Raw genomic sequence first — 26,882 nt, forward strand, 5'->3', positions numbered from 1 at the left:
CCTGGCGGTGCTCGAGAGGGGTCTTTACAACACTGAATGATGTTATTTCTGAACAAAATTATCCCCGTGCACAATCCACAGACTTATCCAGCCCCGTGCATTAGTTCCCCTACCATCCTGTAACTTGGATGAGGGCTCGAGCCTGGAATGGGATACCTGATGCTTTATGTGCCTGCAAATGTTACAGGTCAAAAGATACTGGGTTTGCGTAATGACCTTCCGTTGCCACAAGCCATGGAGGGGGTATTGGCACAGATTTTTAACAATGCTGGACAAATTCCTTGTAATGAACATGGAGCCACAATTAGGATTTGGGAAACACGATGTTTCTTCTGAAAGTAGGAGGTGAGGTTTGCCTGAAAATTTATCACAATGGTCCCATACAAGTTAAATTAGTACAATACCACAATTATACAATCAAAATTGGGATCACAAGTGTAACAATGAATTTTAAATGATCAATGAAAATTAAGAATTTTATTAACAATTAAATTCAACGCAAAAATAATATACGAAAAGGTGAATGAGCAGGACGTGACAGGGTAATGCCCTGTGTGCTCAATTCGGTAGTGATGACTCATCACTTACGAGTTGAGCACACAGAGCATCCGGTTCTAACCAACGCATTCTTGGCACACGGAGTACCTAGCTTGTTCCCTTCATTCATGCAAATTCGCCTTTTCAGGCTTGGATACTAAAAATCTTACTAGCCTCGCACCAGGCTTTTCCCGGATGGGAAAGTAACTACCCTCCGCTGCCTCCGACCTGTCGTCGGACCAGGCCGCCTACAGCTTCATTACTTCTCCGGCTGTTCGGACGTCCCCCCCTCCCCAGTTGGCGCTACCTCATCGAGTAATTCTCTAAGCTGCATTCGAATTACCTTCCAGCAACTTTCCAGGAACTTGTTTTATCACTTCGTCCTGATGAGATCCCAATACCCAGCTGGGATCGAAACGTCGTCCACACATACACCTTCAAATCTGTAATCTGTATCTAATTGTGGAGTATGAGATGTAATTCTGATTGTGACTATTTGCATACCTACATTTGAACAAATTGAAAAGTCACTTTTTAAGTCACTTGCCTGTAGTAAGGAAATCGGCTGATTTCCCATTACCCTGTCCCGTCCTGCTCACTCACCTTTTCGTATATTATTTTTGTGTTGAATTTAATTGTTAATAAAATTCTTAATTTTCCATTGTTACACTCTTAATCCCCATTTCAATTGTACAATTGTGGTACTGTACTAATTTAACTTGTATGGGATCATTGTTTTCCTTAACATATGTCCACTCTTGGTCCCTTCAGAATTTTCAGGTCTCCTTGTTCCTTTTTTGAAAATTAATCACATCACTGTACAGAGGAATTGTTGTGGTGTTAAAAAAATTAATCTAAATCTGTAATGCCCCAGAACATTAGTTTCTGCACTGTACTTTTGGAAAACTTAAAACACATCTACTCTCTGATCGCCTTATACAAACAGAGGGTGTCTGCACCTCCCACTGAGAATTTACACAAGCAGCCTGTGGAGCGCGGCCTGTGGAGCGCGGCCTGTGGAGCGCGGCCTGTGGGGCGCGGCCTGTGGGGCTCGGCCTGTGGGGCGCGGCCTGTGGAGCGCGGCCTGTGGAGCGGGGCCTGTGGAGCGGGGCCTGTGGAGCTCGGCCATGCAAGGAGCATAGCAGTCTGCCGTCGATTAGATGATAGAAAGCATGTTCCGACTGAGCAGAAACTAATACCAAGACAATGGACCAAAAGCCAAGTCGAAAACAGCTTTCCTCTCACAGATGGGCAAGTTGCTATGCCCTGGATAAGGCTATTCACCAGAAAGCTGGTCAGAGGTACTTTACGGTAATGTCCCATTTATATGAAAGCAATATACACAGCGGAGCACTGCTTGATGTCGCTAACGGGAGCCGAAAAGCAGTTGGAAGGGTTTTCAACTTTCTGCAAATCAGAGAAAGGAGCCTGTTGTGCTCCCAAGTATATGTATGTATTGCGATTTATATAGCGCACGTATCACCCGAAGGCATCAAGGCGCTTGCCTTGGGAACCCGTCCTGGTATTCCCCTGTGAGATAACCCCAGCAGGGTATCCACAAGGTGAAAGCCAGGCATCCCGCCGCGAGGTGCCGTAGTGGAGATTAAGCAAGCTATTGTCCAGAGTCGCAGAGTGTGAACCCGTGAGTCAAGAAGGCACCGGAACGAGAATTATCGAGTCCGTGGAATTTTTGAGCCCAAGACCCGCCGAGGCGGGGAATTGAACCCTGGTCCAGGACCGATCTCAGCTTCCGGGTCTGCTGCCTCTAACCCCTGAGCCACACTTCTCCAAGTGCTGTTACTGGGTGGGGGCTGGTCCTTCGTTCCGCCATCAGCACAGGGGGGGACCGGACTGTCGAGCTTTCACCAACAGAAATATTCTACTCCAACATTTAATTGAACGGGCATTGCCTCCTTGAACATTTTGCAGGCATGGCTGAAAAACCACTTTAAACATACTTGTTTTTTTCTTTTCAACTGAATGTTGCCAGGGAGCTTGATGGTCATTTTCAACGTTACAGTGGAAGTAATTCTGCACACATACCACAGATTACTTTCCTGCACGTTTGTATGTATTTAAGCTAAGCAATGCTTTCTTACTACACACTCCTATGCCTCTGGCAGGAATCTAAAGCTTCATGTAACAAGACCTTAAACTGGACAAAGGGAAGGGAGCCGACAGGCAGGCAAGGGGAAGAACCTGTGGAGGAAAGAACGGAGGAAAGGGAGAGCAGAGCAAAGGGAGCATCCCCACACTGGGTATAAAAACTAAAGCTGGTTTTATTAGGCTGTGAAAATGGTAAATACAACCACTGGCATTCTGGACACCTCAAACAGCGCTGGGTAACGAATATGCTACTTACCAGTATGCATCTGTTCTTGGCATGTAGGGCTGCTGACATTCATATCTGTGCATAGATCGCCGCCTAGTGTTGGGTCCGGATGATTGCACATTGTTGTCCTGGAAGAGTCTTCGAAGTATCACGAGATAGGTGGCTCCTCCCCTGGACTACAGTGCGCATGGGCATCGCCTCCATCCCCAGATTGTTTTTAGCCATTGTGGCAAAGATGGAGTGTAACACCGTGAGTGATGACCATGCTAAGAGTGATTCTGAGTGCAGCAGCCGCTACAGGCGCCGGGGAGGAGGGCGGGCGATATGAATTTCAGCAGCCCTACATACCAAGAACAGATGCATACTGGTAAGTAGCATATTCCGTTCGAGGCATGTGGGCTGCTGAATTCATATCTGTGCATAGAATGTATAGCAGTTTCTCCGCCTGGCGGTGGCTGCCTGTGTCAACTGCAGCAGTCTGAAATAGAGTTTTTAGAACAGCCTGCCCTACAGCTGCCTGCTGTTCGGAGTGCACATCAACACAGTAGTGTTTTGTAAATGTGTGTGTGGTAGACCATGTGGCTGCTCTACATATGTCTTCTAAAGGAATAATTCCAAGGAAAGCCATGGAGGCCCCCAACTTTCGGGTGGAGTGGGCCCGTGGGGGGACCGTTAAAGTGCGCTTGGCTTTTTTATAACAAATTTGAATGCACTTAACGATCCACCTGGCTATACCTGCTTTGGAAATGGGGTTGCCTTTGTGTTGTGGCGAAAAGGCAACAAATAGTGGTTTTGTTTTCCGAAAATCTTTGGTCCTATCAATGTAGTACATTGAAGCTCTCTTGATATCTAGTGTGTGGAGCATCCTCTCCGCCACTGACTCAGGATTTTGGAAGAACACTGGCCGTTCTATAGTCTGGTTGATATGGAATTGTGAAACCACCTTAGGAAGAAACCTAGGGTTAGTGCGAAGCACCACCCTGTTGGAGTGAATTTGTATGAATGGCTCTTGGATAGTTAGTGCCTGGAGTTCACTAACGCGCCTTAGCGACGTAATAGCTATCAGGAAAGCCACTTTCCATGTTAAGAACTGAATCTCGCATGAATGTAGAGGCTCAAAAGGTGGACCCATCAGTCTGGTGAGGACCACATTTAGGTTCCATTCAGGAGCTGGCGGAGTCCGGGGAGGAATGACTCGTTTGAGTCCTTCCAGAAAAGCTTTAATGGCAGGCACTCTGAAAAGTGAGAGATGCAGCCTGTTTTGGAGATAAGCTGCTATTGCGGACAAATGTATATGAATGGAAGCATAGGCCAGATTGCATGTGTATAGATGTAACAGATAACAAATGATGTTGTGAGTAGAAGCGTCTAGCGGGTTGCTGTTGTGTTCGGCACAATAAATGATGAACCGCTTCTTTTTCGCCGCATAGCATGCTCTGGTGGTGGGCTTCCTTGCCTCCCTTATGATATCCATACAGTCTGGAGGCAAGTTGAGGTAGCCAAATTCTAAGACCTCAGGAGCCAGATCGCCAGGTTGAGCTGTTGCGGATCTGGGTGCTGAATGTCGCCATGGCTCTGCGTCAAAAGCTTGGGTGTGAGGAGCAGCCTTTGATGCGGTACCACGGATAGTTCTAGAAACGTGGTGTACAATGGTTGGCGTGCCCACGTCGGAGCAACCAGGATGAGTGTCATCGAGTGTTGCTTCAGCTTGCGCACCACCAATGGTATTAGAGGTGCTGGGGGAAAAGCGTACGCAAATATGCCTGACCAGTTTATCCATATCGCATTTCCCTGCGACTGTGGGTGTGGGAACCTGGCGGCAAAGCTTTGGCATTTGGCGTTTTCCTTTGTGGCGAACAGGTCTATCTCTGGATGACCCCACTGCTAGAAGTACGGGTGGAGTACTGATGGATGTAGCTCCCAATCGTGCATTTGGTGGCTGTGCCTGCTGAGCAGATCCGCCATCTGCTTGTCCTTGCCCGGGAGGTGTTCCGCCATGAGGAAGATGTTCCTTTGAATGGCCCACTTCCACATGCTCTGAGCCAGATGAGACAACTGTGGATAGTGTGTACCTTCTTGCTTCTGGATGTAGTACATGGCTGTCATGTTGTCCGTCCGGATCAACAAGACCTTGTTGCACAGATGTACCTTGAATGCTTTCATTGCCATGAAGATAGCCATCAGTTCCAACACATTGATGTGCATCTTCTTTTGCTGCGCTGTCCATAGTCCCTGCACTGTGTAGTGGAGTACATGAGCTCCCCATCCCTGGAGAGATGCGTCCGTTGTCAGAATGATCTGTGGCACAGGCTCCTGGAACGGTCGTCCCGTGCAAAGGTTTTGTGGATTCCACCAATGCAGAGAGTTGTATGCACGACCGGTTACCAACACTAGGTCTTTCAACTGTCCGTGCACCTGATTCCACTGACGTGCTAAGCACTCCTGAAGCGGACGCATGTGTAGTCTTGCGTGCGGGACTATGAAGATGCAGGAGGCCACAATGCCATGAGACCCGCCAAATTCCTAGAACCCCTTGAGTTCTTCCTCCCATCTTTGACTACCCTACTTAACCTATCATTCTCCTCGGCGGTGGTTCCCACATGTTGGAAGCAGGCTTGGGTCTCTCCAATTATTAAAAAACCTACCCTAGACCCATCAAAGCCAGAAAATTTCAGACCGATCTCGTTGATTCCATGGGCTTCAAAACTGGCAGAAGTCCACGTGAACAAGGTTCTAGCCAACTACATGATGCAAAATCAAATCCTAGACCCCTCACAGAATGGTTTCAGGCCAGGATTCAGCACCGAATACGCCCTGCTGACCACTACTGAACACCTACGGAACATCCTGGACGCCAGTCAAAGTGCCGCGCTGATTTTACTCGACCTCAGCGCAGCCTTTGATACGGTCTCCCACTCTCTTCTGCTAAAACGCCTTGAAGCCATAGGTATCAGAGACCTTGCCCTTGAGTGGTTCCGGTCTTTCCTGACGGACAGATCCTTCCGGGTCTCAGCCCCCCCTTTTATCTCCCAGCCCCACCCCATAGAGCAAGGTGTCCCGCAGGGATCGGCGCTCAGCCCGTCCCTTTTCAATCTTTATGTCCAGCCTCTCGCTGAAATAGCGAAAGAATGGGACCTTACGCTGGTGTCGTACGCCGACGACACCCAGCTGGTTATCTCTCTAACGGAAGGCCCCTCGATCTCAGCTACGAAATTCAAGAACGGATTAGAGGCAGTCGCACGCTGGATGTCACACAACTGCCTACAGCTGAACGCTGGTAAAACAGAGGTGTTGCTCCTAGGAAAAAATCCTGGCTATTGGACTGAGCACTGGTGGCCGTCCGTATTGGGCCCCATCCCCCCCCCTAAAAACGTGGTGAAAAACTTAGGTGTCTGGGTGGACGCCTCTCTTAACTTCCAGACCCACACTAAGAAACTGGCTGCTACCTGCATAGGCCTGCTGAGGAGCCTTCATCCGATTCTTGGCTTTTTTGACCACTATACGCGCCAATTGATTGTCCAGTCCATCATCCTGGCTCGATTGGACTACGCCAACGTTCTATTCCTAGGCATCAACAAAGCAGAGATGGCTCGGCTACAACGGATTCAAAACTCGGCTGCCAGGGCCGTCGTAGGCCTCCCTCGCAGATGCTCTGCCAGAAATACCATCCAGAAGCTACACTGGCTGCGTATTGAAGCCCGAGTTCAATTCAAGGCTCTCACTACCGCTTTTAAAATTCTTAAAACTGACTGTCCCGGACTCTTACGTCCCCTCCTAGAGCCTTACACTCCCCTGCATGCCCTACGCTCCTCAGGTCAACATATGGTAGTAACCCCCCGCATAAGACTAAGCAGAATAGGTGGCCGTTCTTTCAGAGTTTTGGGGGCAAAGCTTTGGAATTCCTTGCCTCCTCACATTCGCTCCATGACCAACTTGTTGGCCTTTTGCAAGGCGATTAAAACACTTCTATTCTCCTCAACAAAATCTTCCCTAGTCCTTCTCCTTCCTCCCCCTCCCTTCAGGTCTCTGTTATGGTTCAGCGCCGGGACGCCTCGTTGCTGGGGCAGCTGTTTGCGCTCAATAAAATATAATAACATAACATAACATAACTGCATGAACACTCGTGCCGGAAGCGAGTGTTGGGGTCTGAATTTTTGTATCAGCAATTGAATGCCGTTGATCCTCACTGAATTTGGCTGTGCTGTGGCTGCCAGAGTGTTTATCGTCGCACCCAGATACTGTCGTACGTGGGCGGGCTGAAGGTGGGACTTTGGGTAATTCAGTGAGAATCCCAGAACGTGAAGAAGGTGAATGGTGTGGGACATGTGGGCGGCACACTGCTTGGCCGACTTTACTTGGATAAGCCAGTCGTCCAGATAAGGGTAGACATGAACGTTCTGTCTCCGTATGTGTGCAGCCACTGTTGCCAGGCACTTTGTAAACACCCTGGGTGCCGTCGTCACTCCGAAAGGGAAGACCTTGAATTGGTAATGCTGATTCTGAATGGTGAATCTGAGGTATTTTCTGTGTGACGGGTGTAGCGGAATATGAAAGTATGCATCCTTCAGGTCTAATGTTGCGAGGAAATCTCCCTGACTGAGCAACGGTAGAACCTGCTGCAGTGTTAGCATGTAAAAGTGTTCTGACAGGATGTACAGGGGTCTGAGGTCCAGTATGGGTCTGAGGGACCCGTCCTTTTTTGGGATCAAGAAGTACAGTGAGTAAACTCCTGTGCCTCTTTCTTCCACAGGCACGAGTTCGATTGCTCCTTTTTGTAGCATGACGAGTACCTCCTGCTGCAATAAGTGCAAATGCTCGGTGGACATAGGACGGTGTCTTGGGGGTATGTTGGGTGGAGTGGATGTTAACTCCAGACAATAACCGTACTGGATAAGCTTTCTGACCACCCTGTCTGTGGTGATGGATTTCCAGACTGGCAGGAACTGTTGGAGTCTCCCCCCGACCTGTGTGGTATGGTCGGGGGGGCAGTGACAAGGCGTCACTGTTAGTGGCAGAGGACCTGGAGTTGTTGTTTCCACGACCTCTGCCCTTGGCGCTGTTTCCACGATAGCCACCTCTACTTTGTTTGGCGTATGTGGTTTGCGCGCCACCTTTATTGTACTGTGTTTGCTGGGACAGCTGGCCTCTGGAAGTTCCTCTATTGTTGGAGCGACGAAAGGAACCACCCCTGAACTGCTGCGACTGTAGAGCCCCCATAGACTTTGCAGTCTCAGTGTCCTTCTTGATTTTCTCCAAGGTGGTGTCCACCTCTGGGGCAAATAAGTGATCAGGGTTTACTGTCTGATTGAGAATGGTGGTCTGTATCTCTGGCTTGAACCCGGAGATTCTGAGCCAGGCATGTCGCCTCAGCATGACACTAGTGTTAACAGCTCTGGCCGCGGTGTCTGCTGTGTCCAGTGCACACTTGATAGAAGCATTTGATATGAGCTTTCCTTCCTGTATGAGCATCTCAGCTGCCTCTTTATATTCATCTGGCAAGTGTTGTAACAGGGTCTCAAGTGTATCGTAATGGGCCCTGTCATATCTGGCTAAGAGTGCCTGAGTGTTGGAAATGCGCCAGATATTGGCCGCTTGAGCTGCCACCCTTTTCCCTGATGCTTCTAGCACTTTAGATTCTTTGTCAGGGGGAGGAGCATCACCCGTTGTTTGCAAGTTCGCCGTCTTCCGGGCATTGGAAACAACCAGAGAGTCCAACGGCAACTGTCCCTTAATGTAGGTAGGGTCTCCAGGCGCCGGTTTGTACTTCTTTTCAATTCTGGGGTTTATTACCCTGGCCCTTGTGGGCTATTTAAATACGTCTCCAGCATGTTTTAAGACACCCTTCAGCATTGGCAGAGTCTTGACAGTTCTTTCTGAGGCGGAAAAGGTGTCAAACAGAAAATCCACCTCAATAGGGTCAGCATGGAGCTGGACATCATGATTTTTGGCTGCCCTTTCAATAAGTGCATTAAACGCTGCCGAGTCTTCAGTAGGCGATGTTTTGACAGCATACACATGACTGTCCGGGGCAGTGTGTGGATTCCCTAGGGTCAGCAGTGTCCGCCCAGGGTTCATTTTGATCTTCTGGATCAGTGTCCACAGGATAACTGTATTCCTCATTGTCAACTTCCCCTGTCTCCACATCTGAGTAAGTGGGCGAAACAGGAGCAGTGTCTTGGCCACGTGGAGATATAGGTTCGACAAGAACGGGTGTTGTAGTAGAATCCTTCTTCTTTTTCAATGGGATTCTATATGACTCCATAGGCTGTTCCGGGGCGATCTTTCGTTTGTAAATTGAAAGTCTGCCCGTGTCGGCATCGATGAATTGTTCCGACTGCTCTTCAAGCGAGGGTTGTCGATGCTTTGTGACCAGTCCCGCAGTTGTGGGCTTCGGCCCCGTGGACACCTTCTTGGACGCTTCAACTGCAATCTTCGGGGCGAAGGCCTTAGGTACCACCTTCAGCGGCAGCGTAAACTGGATGGGCGCGGCGACTTTTGAGGTTTACTGACAGGCTTTGGTGATGGAGTATCCTTTGGTCCGACAGCCGAAGCCTTTTCCTTAACTCGCTTGAGCGATTCAGACACCTGCTTCGAGAAGGAGGCGGATGGCTGCGTCGACTCGACGGGTTCCTTCGAGCCACCGCCAGGCATGGACTCTAGGTTCGTACTGCTCTTAGCCTTGTCTGGTCGACGCGTAGGATCGAGAACCTTCTGAGCTCCGAGTCCTTTGTCTGTGTCGACGGTCTTCGGCGCCGATTTCTTCGAGTCGACGTCTTGTCCCAGTCTTCGGCTCAACACCCTTTAGCGACCTCACCGGGTCGATAACACCTTTTTGCTTCATCGGTGCCGATAGTTCAGAGGACTTTGAGCCGACCAAAGCAATACGCACTTCGGGTTCGATTTCGCCTCTAGTGCTTTTGGTTGCGTAGACACCGAAGGTTTCTCTTTCGGTTTCGATTTGGCAACCCGTGGCTCCTTAGAAGTGTCCGAAGCTGGGCCCGAAGGCGAGGCTGTAGAACCTAGTGTAAGATTTTGGGTAAGGCCATGTGGCGATCCCTCGACCTGAGCCTTATTAAGTGTCTCGGCCCCAGTATCAGCGTTTGGGCCTAGCTCCTCGCTTGAGCTATCTTCCATGGCCCCAAAGGCCCCATTGTCATCTCCTACCTCGTCGACGACGTCTTCAGTATCGACCATTTCAATATCAGCATCGTAGCTGGAGTCGATCAGACAGGTCCTCTCGAACCTCCCGCTCTGCTCCCTCATCGTCCCCGGCATCGAATAGGTTCACTGGTTCAGGTGCCGTCTGCTGGGCTTCCTTGCGCGCTACACGTCGAAGTCGAATCGTCTTCTTGGAGCGGAAACGAGAACAAGCCATACAGCTGGCTTCATCGTGATCCGGCGACAGGCATTTGTTGCACACCGGGTGGACGTCGATGTGAGGATATTCCGAGTTGCACACGGGACATCTCTTGAACGGGCTCCGTTCCATGATGGTTCGTAGATAAGGCCTCTGGCGTCGACCGGACCTTCAGTGCTGAAAAGCCACACGGCTCCTCTGGATGTCCGGCTCGGGAACTGAGCTGGAACAGAACTGGGCACCGATCGCAAGACAATACCGACGATATACAAAAGGCCTTTTGGCCAAAAATAATTTTTTTTATCGATTCCGAACTTGAGTTAACAAATATGCATCCGTACCCAATGGCGGAAAAAAACAATCTGGGGATGGAGTCGATGCCCATGCGCACTGTAGTCCAGGGGAAGAGCCACCTATCTCGTGATACTTCGAAGACTCTTCCAGGACAACAATGTGCAATCATCCGGACCCAACACTAGGCGGCGATCTATGCACAGATATGAATGTCAGCAGCCCTACATGCCTCGAACTCAGGATATTGAGGCGCCCGTTATGGGCCTCACTCTTAAGCCTCAGTTCATCTGCTGCAATGAGGCTCAGGAAGCTGCACCTCTGTCACAGGCCTTACCCCTGAGCCTCAACTAATCTGCTGCAAAGAGTCAAATAATTATGAAATTTACATTTAGTCTAACCCATACCCAACCCTCATCTGTGAGTTGATGTTTGAAAGGGGTCTCACACACGAATCTCACCTAATCTGCTGCAACGAGATGGGGACCTTGATTTGCTGGTAATAGTCGGGGTACTTTTTCCTTGATGGCAAGTGGTAAAAGGGCTTTGCTATCAACTGTCCTTGGTTGTTCCGACAACTTCGAACAGTGTCATAGAGCTGATACAGGGGATTCGACGGGTCCATAAAAGAGCAGTTGCTTTCCGCTTCGGAATCCACATCGTCATATCTGGAAGGAGTTGACGTGGACACTGGAGGAGGGGTCGGAGTGAGGGCTGGAGTTGGAATCGGGGTCCGGGTTGGAGTTGCTGAGGAAAAATATTTAGTATGTTATTGATTCACGAAAATAATAAGGTCATCCAGACATACAACTGCAACATTCTGAACTGCGAATAACGAAGTCTGCATGTTTGCATCAGACTCAGTAGTCACCCTTTCACACTAAAGAAAGAATCACTGAATTGGGAAATGACAAAAATTAGTTACTTAAGGCTAAAGACAAATCCGTTCATAGAGCAGGCAATATATGTATACGACTACTGTGATGCTGAAGGCTTTTCAAAGGTAGAAAACTGTCAGTCAGACATCCTTAACTTGTATAATTTCTCTATTTTCAACATGCACGCTGCAGCAGTTTAGAAGCAGGGTAAACCTGTAAAGCAATATGGCACCTGGTAAACCATGGCTCGAACAAGGACAAAGGCCACCAACGGCCTCTGAAGAGCCACTTCACAGACTCAAATGATACCGCAGATATAAAAACCCTCTCAACGAAGACCCAAATTGATCCTGCAACTTGCTTCATGCTAATTTAAGCTGTTAGACTGAAATGTTATTTAGAAAAAACTGAATTTAAGTACCTGTGAAATGTATATGTATCAGTATACCATCTTTATTCGGCTTCATATTTTAAAACCATAAAAGCACAAAAGAAGGAATATAAAAACAGACCCTTCAGCAGCATAAAAAATACAAGGACAAAGATAAGCAAACACACCAATGCGAAGCCACAAATGGGTGACATACAATACCACATTCACAAAGAATTGATCCAGAGCACAATCTATCACCAATCTAGGAGTTCGAGGGGATTAGACATAAAAACCAAACATTAGAAGAAAGTGCATAGTGCCAAGAAGGGTAAGCGTAACACGACCTAGTTAATCACAGCTGGACCAGAGTCTAATAGCAGATTTTACAAAGTTAAGTACATAAAAAGCAGTGCTATCTGCATTTGTACAAAAATAAAAGCAGGTTGCACTTGCCTCAAATTTGTTTGTTTTTTAAACAGGAATGAAAAAAGACTTCCTGGGTGTATCGTAAAAACTACAGAACATCATAAAATGTACCATATCCTGTGGAGATTTTCCATCGCAACCACACGGCGGAAGAATTTGACCCTTGCTTTGCCTCCTCGGCTAGGCTAAAAGAAGATGAAAAAGGTCGAACCTGAACTTATTCAATAAAAAGTTATCATATGAATTTATGAAGCCAGTAAATATGGCTCCTCCAGGTGGGTGGTTCTTAACTTAATAAAACGAGGAACACTGGGCTTCAAAAGCTCCTTCCCTTCCGTGGCCACCATCTGCTGCGTAAAGAAGGCCCCCTTGATGGTGATATGGTCTAAGGGAAAAAGTCTTAAGATCATTTTATTTACCATGGTCCCCTTATCTGCCTAAATTTTTAACCATAAGGCCACCGGGCGAAATGCTAATAAATCAGAGATATAAGTCATATCCAAGCTCCTCGTGTACCGTGAAGGAGGGAGTACCCTGGGGAACAGGTAAAAGTTGTCTCAGGAACTTGTTTTCCACCGTTAGGAGATCATCTGATTTAATATACCCCCAGATGTAGCTGATATAAGTGCCTTAAAATGCACTTGCTTAATAGGTCCATACTGGTCTTTTCCCTAATCTAGATGTGAAGTTAAATATGGCTGCAGTCACGTGCCAGGTCATTTTTCTTATGAATGAGTTGGGGCCCCCATTTTAATTTAGCATCTATCAAAACCCCCAGGTAGGAGAAAAGACTCAACTTTGGGATCGGTGATGACCTTATCTTCAAGGTGTAAGGTCTGCTACTATGGGCCCCCACTTGCATGATGTAGGACTTAGAGTTGCTAACCTTCAGGTCCTGTTCCCCCACAAAATAATCAAACAAGTCTAAAAGGGTTTGCAGGCCCGGTTCGGTCCTGGCCATTAAAACAGTGCTGTGAGCGTCCAGCAAGACTGGGGGGCCTCGCCGTCCCACCTGAGGAAAATCAACCTTGGCCTCCAGTAAGGTCTTCTCCAAGTTATTGATATAGATGTTAAATAAAAAAGGGCCATGATACAACCCTGGCGGACCCCACTCCATACAGGGAAGGTGTGCGAGACTTTCTGATCGCCTGAATATCACACAGCCGACTTTCTGATCGCCTGAATATCACACAGCCGCATTAGTGTCCCTGTCTAAATTATGTAAAACTGTGTCTCTATCCTCCCCAAATGTATATGTAGCCTATACAAACATATCTCAAGTGGACCTGTGCAAGAACTTTCATTGTATATAAAACACTTGGTTTTAGGGGATCTCTGGTAGTGTTCAAGGGGGGAGTGAGCCTTTGTCCATGGAGTCCAAGCCCAGTAGGCACTGGATTACTGGGACGGGGGCAGGGAGACAATACAAGCTAGTGTTCCCGTTCACCCTAGGGGTCAGAGGGAGGACGTCTGCATCACAGAAGCCATCAATCACAGTAAAGGTTTTACAGCTGTGGGATACCCTCCGGTCCCGAAGCCCCCACACCGGGCAGGCCGCTGCCCGTGGAGCACTAGCTTAGAATGAAGGTTGTGAACTGGGGTTTGAAATGCAATCTCTGGAACTGCTATAGCTAAGAAGTCAAATCACATGGTTCTGGAATCGTTGCCTTCAGACGATGGGATCCTCAAGGTGGGGTGAGGGAGGTGATGTAGGACCTTCTAGGGACCACTACAGTATGGCTAGAGGGTAGGTACAAGCACCTTCGGGCAGAGAGAGGGTCAGGCTCATTCTTATTAACGACTGAAGGGATCGATCCAGATCCCATCATGCTTGGTGTCTTTTCTCAGGGGTGTTGGATTGGGGCGACGGAGTCTTTTTTATGGGCGGGGGTGGGGGTACTAGTCTATTGCAATGTCCTTCACATATGTCGGCCACGGCAGCTGGGCCTTAGCTGTGCGCAATGGGTCAGATCGTTACCGCCTCCTCCGCCGCTTCAGCTCCTCGGAGAGGCAGGTAAGATTCTGATAACATCTGATCTGAAGGTCCAGCACATTCGGCCCCTCTGGAGAGAGCAGTGATGCAGACCCACACCTGGATACATGTGGTGTTCTTTCCTGCACTAACAACAGGTCTTCCTCGGTCAAATCTTTAAACTATCTACGTGTCAAAGGTCAATATCGAAAACTCAAGCTAGGTCACGCAGGTGGGCTCTGCACCTTTAAGCTTCAAGAGGGCCCTTTGATCCTGGGCGGAGGATGATAAGGAAAAGATCACCTGCTAACGAGATCATGCAGCCCGGGACCCCTCGTGAGAACGGTTTAGGCTTCCTCACGAGACAAGAGGAACAGCTCCTTAGGGGCGAGAATATCCCCCAAAAACGCAAATCTCAAACAGTGAAAGAAGAGCTGTAGGTTTCACTGTGGCTAGAAACAAGCGATGGCCTACTGGCTCTAGCAGAGGCAACTTGCTTCCAGGCAAAATAGATTGTTTTGGTACTGTGGCTTCACTCAAAAGTATCCACTATTTTGAGCAACACACACACGGAGTCCAATAAAACCCACGTACCTGTCCATGCATGCCCTTGAAAGCCCTCACATTCTCCCACAAACACATCGATACATACAAATATATAAATATGCATGCAGGAAAAGATCACGCATGTGCCCGACTGGAGCACCCGTAAAGTGCGGATTTCAGTACCTTCGCCGAGGCTGTTGATACCCGCAAGGATCTTTACCTTATGGTCGATGAGGGCAATGTGCGGGATAGATTTCAGCAGGAAGCCAACACAGTTACTGTCGCTGGCGGTCGATGACTGGTTAGGATGGGGGGGCCGCCGTTGTTGATCGTCTTGGAGAGATCGTAGTCGGGGACGGCGGTGCAGGAGGCGACTGGCAGCACCATTAGTTGGAGGGTACAGGCTCTTGTGCCCAGAGCTGTGGGCAACTTGGGTCATGGTGCCGAGAGGATCCTTCAAGGTCATCCTGTAGCAGTGCTTGCTTGGGGCAGGGTAGAGTCGCGTCAACACAATTGCCGGTCGTCTACCACTGCAGTCTTTGGGAGATCTTGGGTAGCAGTGAGACGTGTCGACACCAGGGTTGGATCTCAGCTGTGGCTGTTTTTGAATTCTTTTGCAGCAGGGATGCGCATCGACCTGTGTCGGGCCTCCCTGTGGCGAGTAAGTTTCTGCCTGGACAGGCCCGTTGGAGACAGGAGTCCTTGTTGAAGGCAGCCTCTCCGGGTTTCAGAGGTCTCTGGCTGCAAGAAGGGTTGCAGAAGCTGGAGGCAGGCAGGTTGGGTTGGGGCCAAGGCAGTCGCCATCTGCAGTCTTTTCTGTAGGGTCATCTTCTTGCTGTTTAGGTCGTCGCATCTCTGAGGGCCTGGTCTGGGGGAGCCACCAAAATACTAAATTTAGGAGGCAGTTTAGGGGAGTAGCAGGTAGGGCCAATGGGCACCTCTCCTGGGGTGACTACACCCACTATTATGCTACACTCCTATGGGAGGGGGCATAGGTATAGCCCAGATCGGAGCCCCCCCCCCCCCCATCTTCAAGACGGCGGGGACTGCAAAGTGAGCTAAGGGGTGGGGTTGGCAGAGGTGGGTACACCTCTTATCTTTTGGAATTTTCCAGCCCAAGGTGGGGGATGTAAAACAGGGGCTGCCGTCTGCGGCTAGGAGCAGATGCTGGGGTCACATTATAAAGGCAGCAGGTCTTTGAAGCTTCCCTTTTTGAGCACTGGCTTATCCTGGGGGAGGAGGTGTGACATCTGCCCAGGATGTGTATGGTTTCTGGTCCCAGAGAGCAGGTCTTTCTACCCAGGGGTCAAGAAACATGTCTGTGTGCGGCAGGCTGCCTACAGCAGGGTTGGTAGGGGCTCAGGGGGGAACTTCTGAGGTGCCCTCTGGGCACATGGCACATTAAATCCTACACTGGCCTCAGTGTGCATTTATAGCAAGGAGAATTTTGGTTCCAAACATTCCTATAATCAGTAAATCAGTAAAGCCATCATGGTGCTGTGGAACTCGAGTTGCCGAGTTCCCAGCCTATGTATTCTCTATGGCTTCACTGGCACTTACAATATTGGGAAATGGTGCCCAATGTTGTAGGGGCATACCCGCTGCTGCAGCTATGCCCTCACCGGTGGTATAGTGCGCCCTGCCTTAGGGCTGTAAGGCATGCTGGAGGGGTGACTTATCTATGCCTCCAGACAGTATTAGCTGGCATGGCACCCAGGCAGGGGGTCATGTCAACTTTGTCATGGTCTCCCTCCCAGGGGCATGCAGGCTGCAAGGGGAGATGCATGGTCAATCAATCAAGAGTATTTGTAAAGCGCGCTACTCACTCGCTAGGGACTCAAGGCGCTGGGGGGGGGCTACTGCTCGAAAAGTCAGGTCTTAAATTGCTTCCTGAAGGAGAGATGGTCCTGGGTGAGTCGTAGGTCGGTGGGGAGGGTGTTCCAGGTCTTGGCCGCCAGGTAGGTGAAGGATCTTCCTCCGGTGGTGGTTCTGCGGATCCGTGAGACGGTGGCGAGGGCGAGGCTGGCGGAGCGGAGCTGGCGGGTTGGCGTGTAGCGGTTGTTGAGGTATTCAGGGCCCAAGTCGTGGAGAGCATTGTGTGCGTGGGTGAGGAGTCTGAACGTGATCCTTTTGCTGACGGGGAGCCAGTGCAGGTCCCTCAGGTGGGCGGAGATGTGGCTGTGTCGGGGGATGTCCAAGACGTGTCGTGCTGAGGCGTTCTGGATGCGCTGGAGTCTTTTCTGTAGTTTGGTGGTGGTCCCAGCGTAGAGGTTGTTCCCGTAGTCCAGACGGCTGGCGACGAGGGCCTGGGTGACAGTTTTCCTGGTTCCAGTGGGGATCCAGCGGAAGATCTTACAGAGCATGCGGAGAGTGTTGAAGCAGGAGGAGGTAACAGCGTTAACTTGCTTGGCCATCGTGAGGGAGGAGTCAAGGATGAAGCCCAGGTTGCGTGCGTGGTCCGTGAGCTTGGGTGGGGGGCCCAGAGCAGGGGGCCAAGAGGAGTCGTCCCAGGCGGAGATGGATGGGCCGAGGATGAGGCCTTCCGTCTTGTCGGAGTTCAGTTTCAGGCGGCTGAGCTTCATCCAGTCTGCGATGTCTTTCATTCCGTCCTGGAAGCTGGCTCTGGAGGAGGTGGGGTCATTGATGAGGGAGAGGATCAGTTGGGTATCGTCGGCGTAGGAGATTATGTTGAGGTTGTGCTTGCGTGCGATGGCTGCAAGGGGGCTCATGTAGACGTTGAAGTGGGTGGAGCTGAGAGAGGAGCCTTGAGGTACGCCGCAGATGATCTTGGTGGCTTCTGCGAGGAAGGACGGGAGACGGACTCTTTGGGTTCTGTCAGAGAGGAAGGAGGTGATCCATTCCAGGGCCTTTCCTTGGATCCCGGCGTGGCGGAGGCGGGTTGTGAGGGTGCGGTGGCTGACCGTGTCGAACGCAGCCGAAAGGTCGAGCAGGATGAGGGCGGCGGTTTCTCCGTTGTCCAGCAGGGTCCGGATGTCGTCGGTAGCCGCGATGAGGGCGGTCTCGGTGCTGTGGTTCGCTCGGAATCCGGACTGCGATGGGTCGAGGGAGCCGTTCGACTCCAGGAAGGCTGTCAGCTGTTTGTGGACGGTTTTCTCGATGACTTTTGCAGGGAAGGGGAGGAGCGAGATGGGGCGGAAGTTCTTGAGGACTGAGGGGTCTGCGGTGGGTTTCTTCAGGAGGGCGCTGATCTCTGCGTGCTTCAAGCTCTCCGGGAAGGTGGCGGATATGAAGGAGTTGTTGATGATGTCCCGAAGTTTGGGTGCGATGATTGAGTCGGCTTTGTTGAAGATGTGGTGTGGGCAGGGATCGGCAGGGGAGCCCGAGTGGATGGTGTTCATCGTGTGGGTGGTATCTTCTGTGCTGACCTGAGTCCAGGCGCACATGGCGGTGGTGGTGGGGGGGTGTAGGTTCGGTGGTGGGGTACGTGTTCTGAGTGCCAAAGCTGTCGTGTATGTCGACGATCTTACGGTGAAAAAAGGTGGCCAGAGAGTTGCAGAGTTCTTGAGAAGGCGTGATGTCGTTGTTGCTGCCGTTGGGGTTGCAGAGCTCTTTCACGACGTTGAAGAGTTCCTTGCTGTTGTGGGTGTTGTTGTCCAGTCGTTCTCTGAAGCATGACCTTTTGGTGGTGCGGATCAGCTAGTGGTGTTTGCTTGTGGCGTTCTTGAGGGCTGTCATGTTGTCCGTTGACTGGTTGTGGCGCCAGGCTTTCTCGAGGTCACGGCAGGATTTCTTGGAGTCTTTGAGATAGTTGGTGAACCACGCGGCTTTCTTGTTGTTGAGGTTGCTGGGAGGGTTTTTCAGTGGAGCAAGGGTGTCGGCGCAGTCGGTGATCCACTGTGTGAGGTTGCGGGCTCCTTCGTTGGGGTCCGTGGTGTTGGTGGGAGGGTTTAGGCTCAAGGAGGTGGCGAGTTGGTCGGTGGTGATCTTGCTCCAGCATCTTCGGGGGGTTTGTTGAGGTCGGTGGTGGGTCGTTGTTTTCCTGAAGTTGAAGTGTACGCAGCTGTGGTCGGTCCAGTGGAGCTCGGTGGTGTGGCTGAAGGAGATGTGGTTGCTGGAAGAGAAGACAGGGTCGAGCGTGTGGGTGGCGTAATGGGTGGGGGTGTTGACCAGTTGCTTGAATCCGAGGTTGGCGAGGTTGTCTAGTAGGGCTGTGGTGTTGTTGTCCTGGACGTTCTCCAGGTGGAAATTGAGGTCTCCTAGGAGGATGTAGTCGGGGGAGGCGAGGGCGAGTGGGCTGATGAGGTCTGCGATGGCCTCGCTGAAGTGTGAGCGTGGTCCTGGGCGTCTGTAGATGAGGGTTCCTCTGAGGGTGGTCTTGGGGTTGATGTGAATCTGGAAGTGCAGGTGCTCTGCTGTGGCGAGGGTGTCGTCGGTTTTGATCTCGATGTGGATAGTGTTTCTGTGGGCAGTGACGATGGCTCCTCCGGTCTGGTTGACGCGGTCCTTCCGGGTGATGTTGTATCCGTCCGGGATGGCTATGGCGATGTCGGGGGCTGAGGAGGCATTCATCCAGGTTTCCGTGAAGAAGGCGACGTCTGCTGCCGTTTTGTCCGGGAGGTCCCTTAGTTAGACGGCGGGCCTGTGGATGGAGCGGGTGTTGAGCAGGATGCACTTGAGGTGGTTGTTGTTGGCGGCTGTTTTGGCTGGCACGGTGCAGGACCGAGTGCAGGTGAAGTAGCAGGCGTGGCAGGTGAAGGCTCCGTGGGTGCGTTTCGGGGTGGCTTGGTAGCAGGCTGGATGTCGGCCGGTGTTGAGTGCGTGGAGGTTGGCGTCGTCGTAGCTCAGTCGGGTTGGCTGGCTCTGGCGGGGTCAAGGGGTTCTAGCGCTGGGCGTGGTCCAGGCGCGTGCACGCGGTACCCGCCATTTATGGTGAAGTGGGAGGGAGGAGCAGCTGGGAGGCGGGAGAGGGGCAGCGAATGGGGAGCGGGAGACAGGAGAAGGGGGCGGGCCGCAGGAGAGCAGCGGCGGGGCGCAGAGGGGGGGGGTTGGAAAGAGCGGGAAAGCGGAGCGGGGGAGATAGAGGGCAAGCCTGGGCAAGCCTGGAGAGCGAGGGCAAGCCTGGGGAGCAAGGGCCCTAAGGAGAGGCGGCAGCAAGAGGGCCAAGCGGGCAGCGGCAGCAGAATCCGGGCACACAGGGGAGTGCAGTAGTAGAGTGACTGGGTCAAGGGTCCCAGTGAGGGGGTCCCAAGGGACCCTCATCCGCTCCCAGGCCCTAGGCCCCCAGGGTACCAGTTAATAGGGAATTACAGGGGGCAGAAGTACCAATTGGCAGTGTGCAGTAGTAGAGTGACTGGGTCAAGGGTCCCAGTGAGGGGGTCCCAAGGGACCCTCATCCGCTCCCAGGCCCTAGGCCCCCAGGGTACCAGTTACTAGGGAATTACATGGGGCAGAAGTACCAATTGGCAGTTTGTCTTAGGGAAGGAGCACAGGTCCAGGGGACCTGGATGGCAGGGATCCTGGACCCTACATTTGAAACCACATTGGGGCAAAGCATGCAGAAAGAGGCTCTTTCTCCCAGGATGCCTCCCTGACATCAGACACCAGTTCTAATGTCTTGGAAAGAAAAAGGGGAGTAGTTTCAGTGGGCTTTAGCGACTCCGGACCTTAGTGGAGGAAAATGCAAAGCACTGTCCAGAAAAAAGTACAAGGGTAAAGGCCATATTTATAAAAGCCTCCCCCCCCCCCCTGCCGCCGCCGGGAGGTGGCGAACACGGAGCCGCAATGGACACAAGGGGGCATCGGGTGGCCGCCTACAGCCCTAAAGGTGTGTGCTCATAACTATTATTTTCACTGTCATCATAACTCTGTACGCCGGTATTCCCTGCCTGTTTCCCCCCCCCCCTTGCTACCGGGATGTACCAAACCAAAACCTCCCCCTAACAAAGGGTTTTGTGTCGACGTGGCAGAGTCTCTTTGTTGGCTAAAATGGCGGGGGCTATAAACTAGAGTAATAAATCGCCCCACTGCCCATAGCTGACCATGAGGCTGCATTCCAACTCGGTCAGGGGTCACCTGTACTGAGATAAGGCTCCTTCCTCCTCTCTCATCTTCACCAAGCAGCAACATGGAAGCAGCAACATAGAAGTTGGACCAACTGGACCTGCCCATTAATAGAAATGGAAACTGGGCTTGCTAACCCAACAACAACAGACAAAGGACTTAGACTCCTACCTCTCTATTCCCTCTATGGCGGCCATCTTAGACTAGTACACCACGGTGGTTGCCATCTTAGACTAGTCAGTCCCCCTCATTAACTCACACCTATAACTATACTTTATTCCTCTCCTCTACTCTCGCCACGCGTCCCACCCTATAACCGCGCTCACACCTTTAGCTACCTTTTATTTCTCCCCTCTATTCCCTCCATACCTCCCGCCCTATAACCGCGTCCACCCACCCACACACTCCACCCCTCCCCTCCCCTCCTCTACCTCATCTACTTACACCTCTTCCATTATGGAACGCATGGGCAAGCACACATACAAGATTAACTATCCATCCGAGCTCACCAAAAAAAACGCCAAACGCTTCAAACACAACTTCCTGAAGGCCCACCCAGAAACCCCGTTTGTGGACACCTACTTCTCGCTAACTAACGGGGCTACGAGCACTGATATCATCTTCTACACCCTACGCAGAGCACAGTGGAGGAAAGTGCTCCTCGCCTTCCTCACCATCTCCACCTCTAGAAAAACCGCTCATGGCCTAACACACTCTATTACACCATCCCAATTTTTCCCGGGCAGAGCGACCATCTCCATCTACAACAATGGGATTATCCTAATCCAATCCACTGATAGAAACCTTGATCTACTCGACAATCTGTTCCCCACCTTCCTAAATCATATCTCCAACAGGCGGTCCGCCACGCCTAACTCCACGGGTTACACAACACCCCCTAACTCCAATCGTCAATACTCACAGCAGAGGAACATCTCACACCTCTCCCCTCTGTCCAGTTACCCACCCGGTCATACTTCCCAAAATCCCCCATGCACTGGCGAAGATCACTCCCCCTCGCTCATTCCCCATACCCCCACCCTCCTCACCCCCCACCTTACGACTCCTGCGAACGCCTCAGATCCCAGTGTAATCAATCACCCATCCGATCTCACTTCCCCACACCCCTCTTGCACTGGCGAATATCACCCCTCTTCACACATCCCATATACCCCCACCCTCCTTACCCCCCATCCCACACCTCACATGAGGCTCACAGAACCCACCCCCACCGCACTGAGCATATCTCTCATGCCCCGCGACACGACCAACTCTCTCCCATTCTCCCCCCCTACTCTCACTCCTCACTACCCCACCCTACCGGCCAGACTCACAGAACACTCCACCTCCCCCAACTCAACACCCTACCCTCTATCCCCCCCCCCCACTCTTAGCCCTCACCAGCCTACTGTCACTCCTTCCTCCACCAGCCTACACTCATCCCTCAACTCACCTGCGCCTCCTTCCTCTAGCGCCATCACCTATGCTACCAACCTCCCCCTGTCCTCATCCACGCCATCCACGCCCCTTGTTCACAAACCCTCTCATCCATCGAATGCCACCCCACCTACTACGGCCGCAGAGCCCTGTACCCCACCTACTACGGCCACAGAGCCAGGTTCACTCGCGTGCACATCCCGCCCCACGAGATCCGCTGCCCACACCTTTGCCCCGGTCAATGACGCACCCACTGCTCCCGCGCCCAATACCATCCCCAATCCAACTCTGGACATGATCATATCCACCCTCCTACAAGTCAAAGAAGATCTTCACTCCATCAAAGAACGTCTTTTCACATACCCCAGACACCCGACCCTCCACTTCGGCGCCTAACAAGTACACCACTCGCCCCTCTAACCTCTGCACTCATCACTCCCCGCGCTGGCCCTCGATCCCCGACCGCAAGGCCACCGGCCGCCCCCGTCGCACCCTACACCCCCTCTCTGACCATGACCTACATACTCTACTTCGCTCATATGGCACAGGTCCCACAAAACCCCCACCCACTACACACCTACCCATACCCACGATTATCACAAATCCCCTCAGGCCCCCCACACGGAGCAATAGAAGCTCCGTCACCTGTAATCTCAGAAAAGTCCCCCTCGCCCTAGAACACTCACCCACTATCTTCTCCCCCAGACTAAAGTGTATCCTGCTCAACTGCAGATCGGCCCAGAGACACTCCTCCGGCATAGCGGAACTCATCTCATCAAGGGACCTCGATCTAGCCATTCTGACTGAAACGTGGCTAACTGAAGCCTCCACACCTATAATGGACATACTTGTCCCCCCCAACTATCACATCATTAGACTCGACAGAAATGGCAAGATGGGCGGGGGAATCGCATGCATCTACAGGAGCAACCTCGTCATCACTGAAGGTCCCTCCCCCCCCCCTCTCCTCCTGGGAACTCACCTGCCTAGATATTACTAGCGAGGGCAAACCTGTATGCTCCCTTCATGTTATCTATCACCCACCCAGGGACAACCTCACCTTCTCCCAACAAATCATGGACACGATATCCACCAACGCCGGTCGACAGATCAATCAAATATACTTGGGAGACTTCAACCTCCACTGGAACGACCAGAAAGACGCTGTGGTGAATAGCCTTAAGACTTTCCTCAACGCGCTGGACCTCACCCAAATATGCAACCGTCCAACACATGAAAAAGGCTCTATCCTTCACCTTATAATCGCCAAAGAAGACTCCACCCAGCTGGAGGCAATCGAACCGTGTGATTGGTCAGACCACCACATCATCACCTTCTTCATCAACGAAAAGGTCAAACTTAACCCGGCTCAACCTGCCAAAACCAAGATCTGGAAGAGGGACTTGAAGAACCTTAACCCAAACTCCTTGCCTGCCCACACAGGCAATCTCCTTCTTCCCCCGACGGCCGTCTCTGATGTACATTCTCTGACCGACCTCTACCTAGACACTATGGTAGACTCAATGAGGACAGACGTGCTATGCGAATGGCAGAGCGCACGTGGAGATCTGACCCCTCAGCACTGCACCTTAGAGCGCTTAAGAGCAAGAGAAACGCTTACTTCAGAAAAATCAAACGCTCGAAATCAGTCTTCTTTAGCCAACAGCTGGATCAAGCAAAAAACCGACCAAGAAAACTGTTCGAGCTAGTCAAAACCCAAACCAAGACGCAGCCTCCACAACCTAACTGCTCAGCAAAAGATATTCCAAGTTGCGAAGACTTCTCTGCTTTCTTCAAGCAAAAGACCGACAATATAAGAAGTGATCTCCTCAAAGATGTAAGTCGATACTCCTGCTCCATAGGCATAACTAACACTCAACCTAAAAACAACGCTTCATTGACGTCCTTCGACACCTACACTGAAGAATCAATTCACAAGCTGCTCGGCACCTTGAAACCCGCCAATCACCTCACAGACCCCCTACCTGCCAACGCTGTTAAAGCCCTCACCCCCCCTGCTCCTCCCACTCTGGACTAAAATCATCAACTGTTCCCTTCAACAAGGACTCATCCCAGACTCCCTCAAGATAAGGCAAGTCACGCCTATACTCAAGAAACCCACAGCTGACCCGGCCGACCTGAACAATTACCGACCTATCACCAATATCCCCACTCTGGCCAAACTGCTAGAAAAATGCGTACAACTCCAACTGACAAAACACATTGAGCAGTTTGACCTCCTCAACACTCACCAATCAGGATTCAGAGCAAAACATAGCACGGAAACGGCTATGACACACATAATCGATGACGCCCTCCAAATCCTTGATCACAACGAGTCTTGCCTCCTCATCCTCCTCGACCTCTCCTCAGCATTTGATACGGTCAAACACGAGAATCTACTTGAGCTGTTAAACACCAGAATGGGCATATCCGGGACTGTCCTCAAATGGTTCACTTCCTTTCTGCACAACCGGTCTCAGAAGTTCAAGATCAACAACGCACTATCCTCGCCTGTGCCCGTAACACTAGGCGTCCCACAAGGCTCCTCCCTTTCCCCCACACTGTTCAACCTCGTCATGGAACCACTCACCTCCTTGCTTCAAGCATCAAATGTACACTTCCATATGTACGCAGATGACACTCAGCTCTACCTCAAACTTCAATCCCCTGAAGACATCAAACTTTTGAATGCCACACTAATAAACACCCAAGCATGGCTGGCCGACAATCACCTTAAACTAAACGCTCTGAGTTCCTTCTGATCTCACCTCCTGCGAAAAAGGCCATCACCCAAACCTGGCTCAATCATCTAACCGCACTAAATGTCCAGCCCACCATCGTAGACTCGGCGAAATCCCTTGCATCACACTTGACTCCAATCTCGACATGCAGCAGCATATTAGCAAAGCAACTAAGGGAGCCAACTTCCAAATCAACACGCTGAGAAAACTCAAACCCTTCCTACCACCCAAGGACTTCCAAACTGTTGTACAAGCCCTAGTCATTCCTCACATACACTACGGAATTGTGGCTCTCAGCGGGCTCACCCTAACAACAACGGCACCCCTACGAGCCTCCTTGAACGCGGCCGCGAGGCTCATCACTGGCTCAAGAAAACACTCGCATATATCCCCTGACTTAAAAGCCCTGAACTGGCTGCCTTTTGAAGCCAGAGTTCAGTTGAAAATTGCCTGTATGACACATTCGGCCGTACACCACAAATCACCCAACTACCTCACCCACAAACTGACTATATCAGGAGGCTCGAGATCCAACAGAAGCACAAAGAATCTCCTCCTGAAACCTCGTAGATTCCGGAAGGAAAAAAACTTACAAACGCTCCTTCTCAGGAATGGCACCCAGGATCTGGAATGCACTCCCGCCAGAAACTAGGCTTATCCCCTCCTCTGTACTCTTCAAGAAAGAGGTAAAAGCCATCCTTATGGCTAAGTTCACCTGAACCCTATTGCCACTGGATCAATGATAGCACATGGCTCCTAGTTTATCGGCTACCTGATTGCTATCTATATTAGACTCTTTTATGACTGCTACTGGTCCAAAATCACTGCACGGATGCTTCATTATCTTGTTTCCAGATTGTTTAATAGGGCTGTACACTAGGACCGGAGTGCCTTACTAACTTGCAATCCACGCACTGGTGCCTACTATCCTGTTTTCAACAATGTGTATTCTCACCCTCTGGGGTGCTATAATCTTACTCGAATCGTCATTGCACGGCTTCAATACTATTGCTCCTGATTGTTTTAGTGTGCATACTCTTGTGCGTTTACTACCCTATACTGTTTTCAACAGTTTGTTTATCCTACCTACTGTTTCTGTAAAGCGCTCTGATATCTGCAAAGATCTTGTTCGCGCTATATAAAACTTTAAAAATAAATAAATAAATAAAATAAAAAGATGCACAGGCTAGAATACAAGTTGCACTGATTGAAACAGATTCCTTTCCTACCGGATAAACTGGCATCCTCTTCACTCTCGGAGCCGTACTGAAGCGCCATGGTGATGGCAGACAAACGATCCACTTGAGCTCTTTTATTCCTGAAAAAAAGAGAAGAAAATAGGTGAAAATCCAGGTAAGCCATTTGAGGCCTTCGTCAGTTCAAGGAAACTACAGAAAGTCTGCCTGGTTTTAATAAAATAAGGAGAATTCCGGACTGTCAAAGAAATATTGCACCTGGACAAATCTCAGGGCAGAATCAACTGCCCACTAGCACCACACACCGGCCCGGGGGGGGGGGGGGGGGGGGGGGGGGGGGAGTTTGGGGGGGGACAGGGGGAAAGCACATTCCACACCACAGAGCATTCTATAAGCAACATTTCAGAGAACAGACTTCCCAGGATAATTCTGCAAGTGTGAAGTTTCTGTTTAATTTCAGTGGAAAAGTATAAACTATTCAGTCAAATACAAGTCAATAGGGCCAAAGCGGTTATTTTCAAGGGGAAAAACACGAACGCACCATTTCAAGTAACTGGAACTTCCAAATTCAGCAAGATTTCCTTTGAAACCGCGTGATCCTGGACTCTAAGCCAACGAGCGCCATTAGAGGCTTCTAAGCACATGTGGGTGTGAGCAGGTGTGGGTTAAAGGGAGAAGTTTAGGCAAGAGCTGCTGGGATGGACTCAATATCATCCCATATCGGATTGCTACGGTGAGATGCCATGAAGTGGCCGTAGTATGCAGCTAGTCG

At 50.8% G+C, this 26,882-nt stretch overlaps 1 protein-coding gene and 2 pseudogenes across 7 annotated transcripts in view; all 3 read right to left on the reverse strand.

Moving 5' to 3' along the window:
- The window catches only part of PBRM1 (polybromo 1), a 368,051-nt gene that overhangs the window by 238,558 nt on the left and 102,611 nt on the right, over positions 1-26,882 (reverse strand). For all 7 annotated transcript variants that reach the window (XM_086939413.1, XM_086939411.1, XM_086939408.1 and 4 more), the window contains exons 10-11: positions 26,144-26,232; positions 10,979-11,264 (exon numbers count right to left, since the gene is read on the reverse strand). In XM_086939413.1, coding sequence (XP_086795539.1) covers positions 10,979-11,264; positions 26,144-26,232 — 375 coding nt within the window. The remainder of the gene's footprint in view (positions 1-10,978; positions 11,265-26,143; positions 26,233-26,882) is intronic.
- On the reverse strand, positions 4,001-5,096 carry LOC147693165 (uncharacterized; annotated as a pseudogene).
- On the reverse strand, positions 5,958-10,132 carry LOC147693166 (uncharacterized; annotated as a pseudogene).

Source organism: Lissotriton vulgaris, chromosome 9 (assembly GCF_964263255.1).
Source record: "Lissotriton vulgaris chromosome 9, aLisVul1.2, whole genome shotgun sequence".
Classification (NCBI taxonomy): Eukaryota; Metazoa; Chordata; class Amphibia; order Caudata; family Salamandridae; genus Lissotriton; species Lissotriton vulgaris.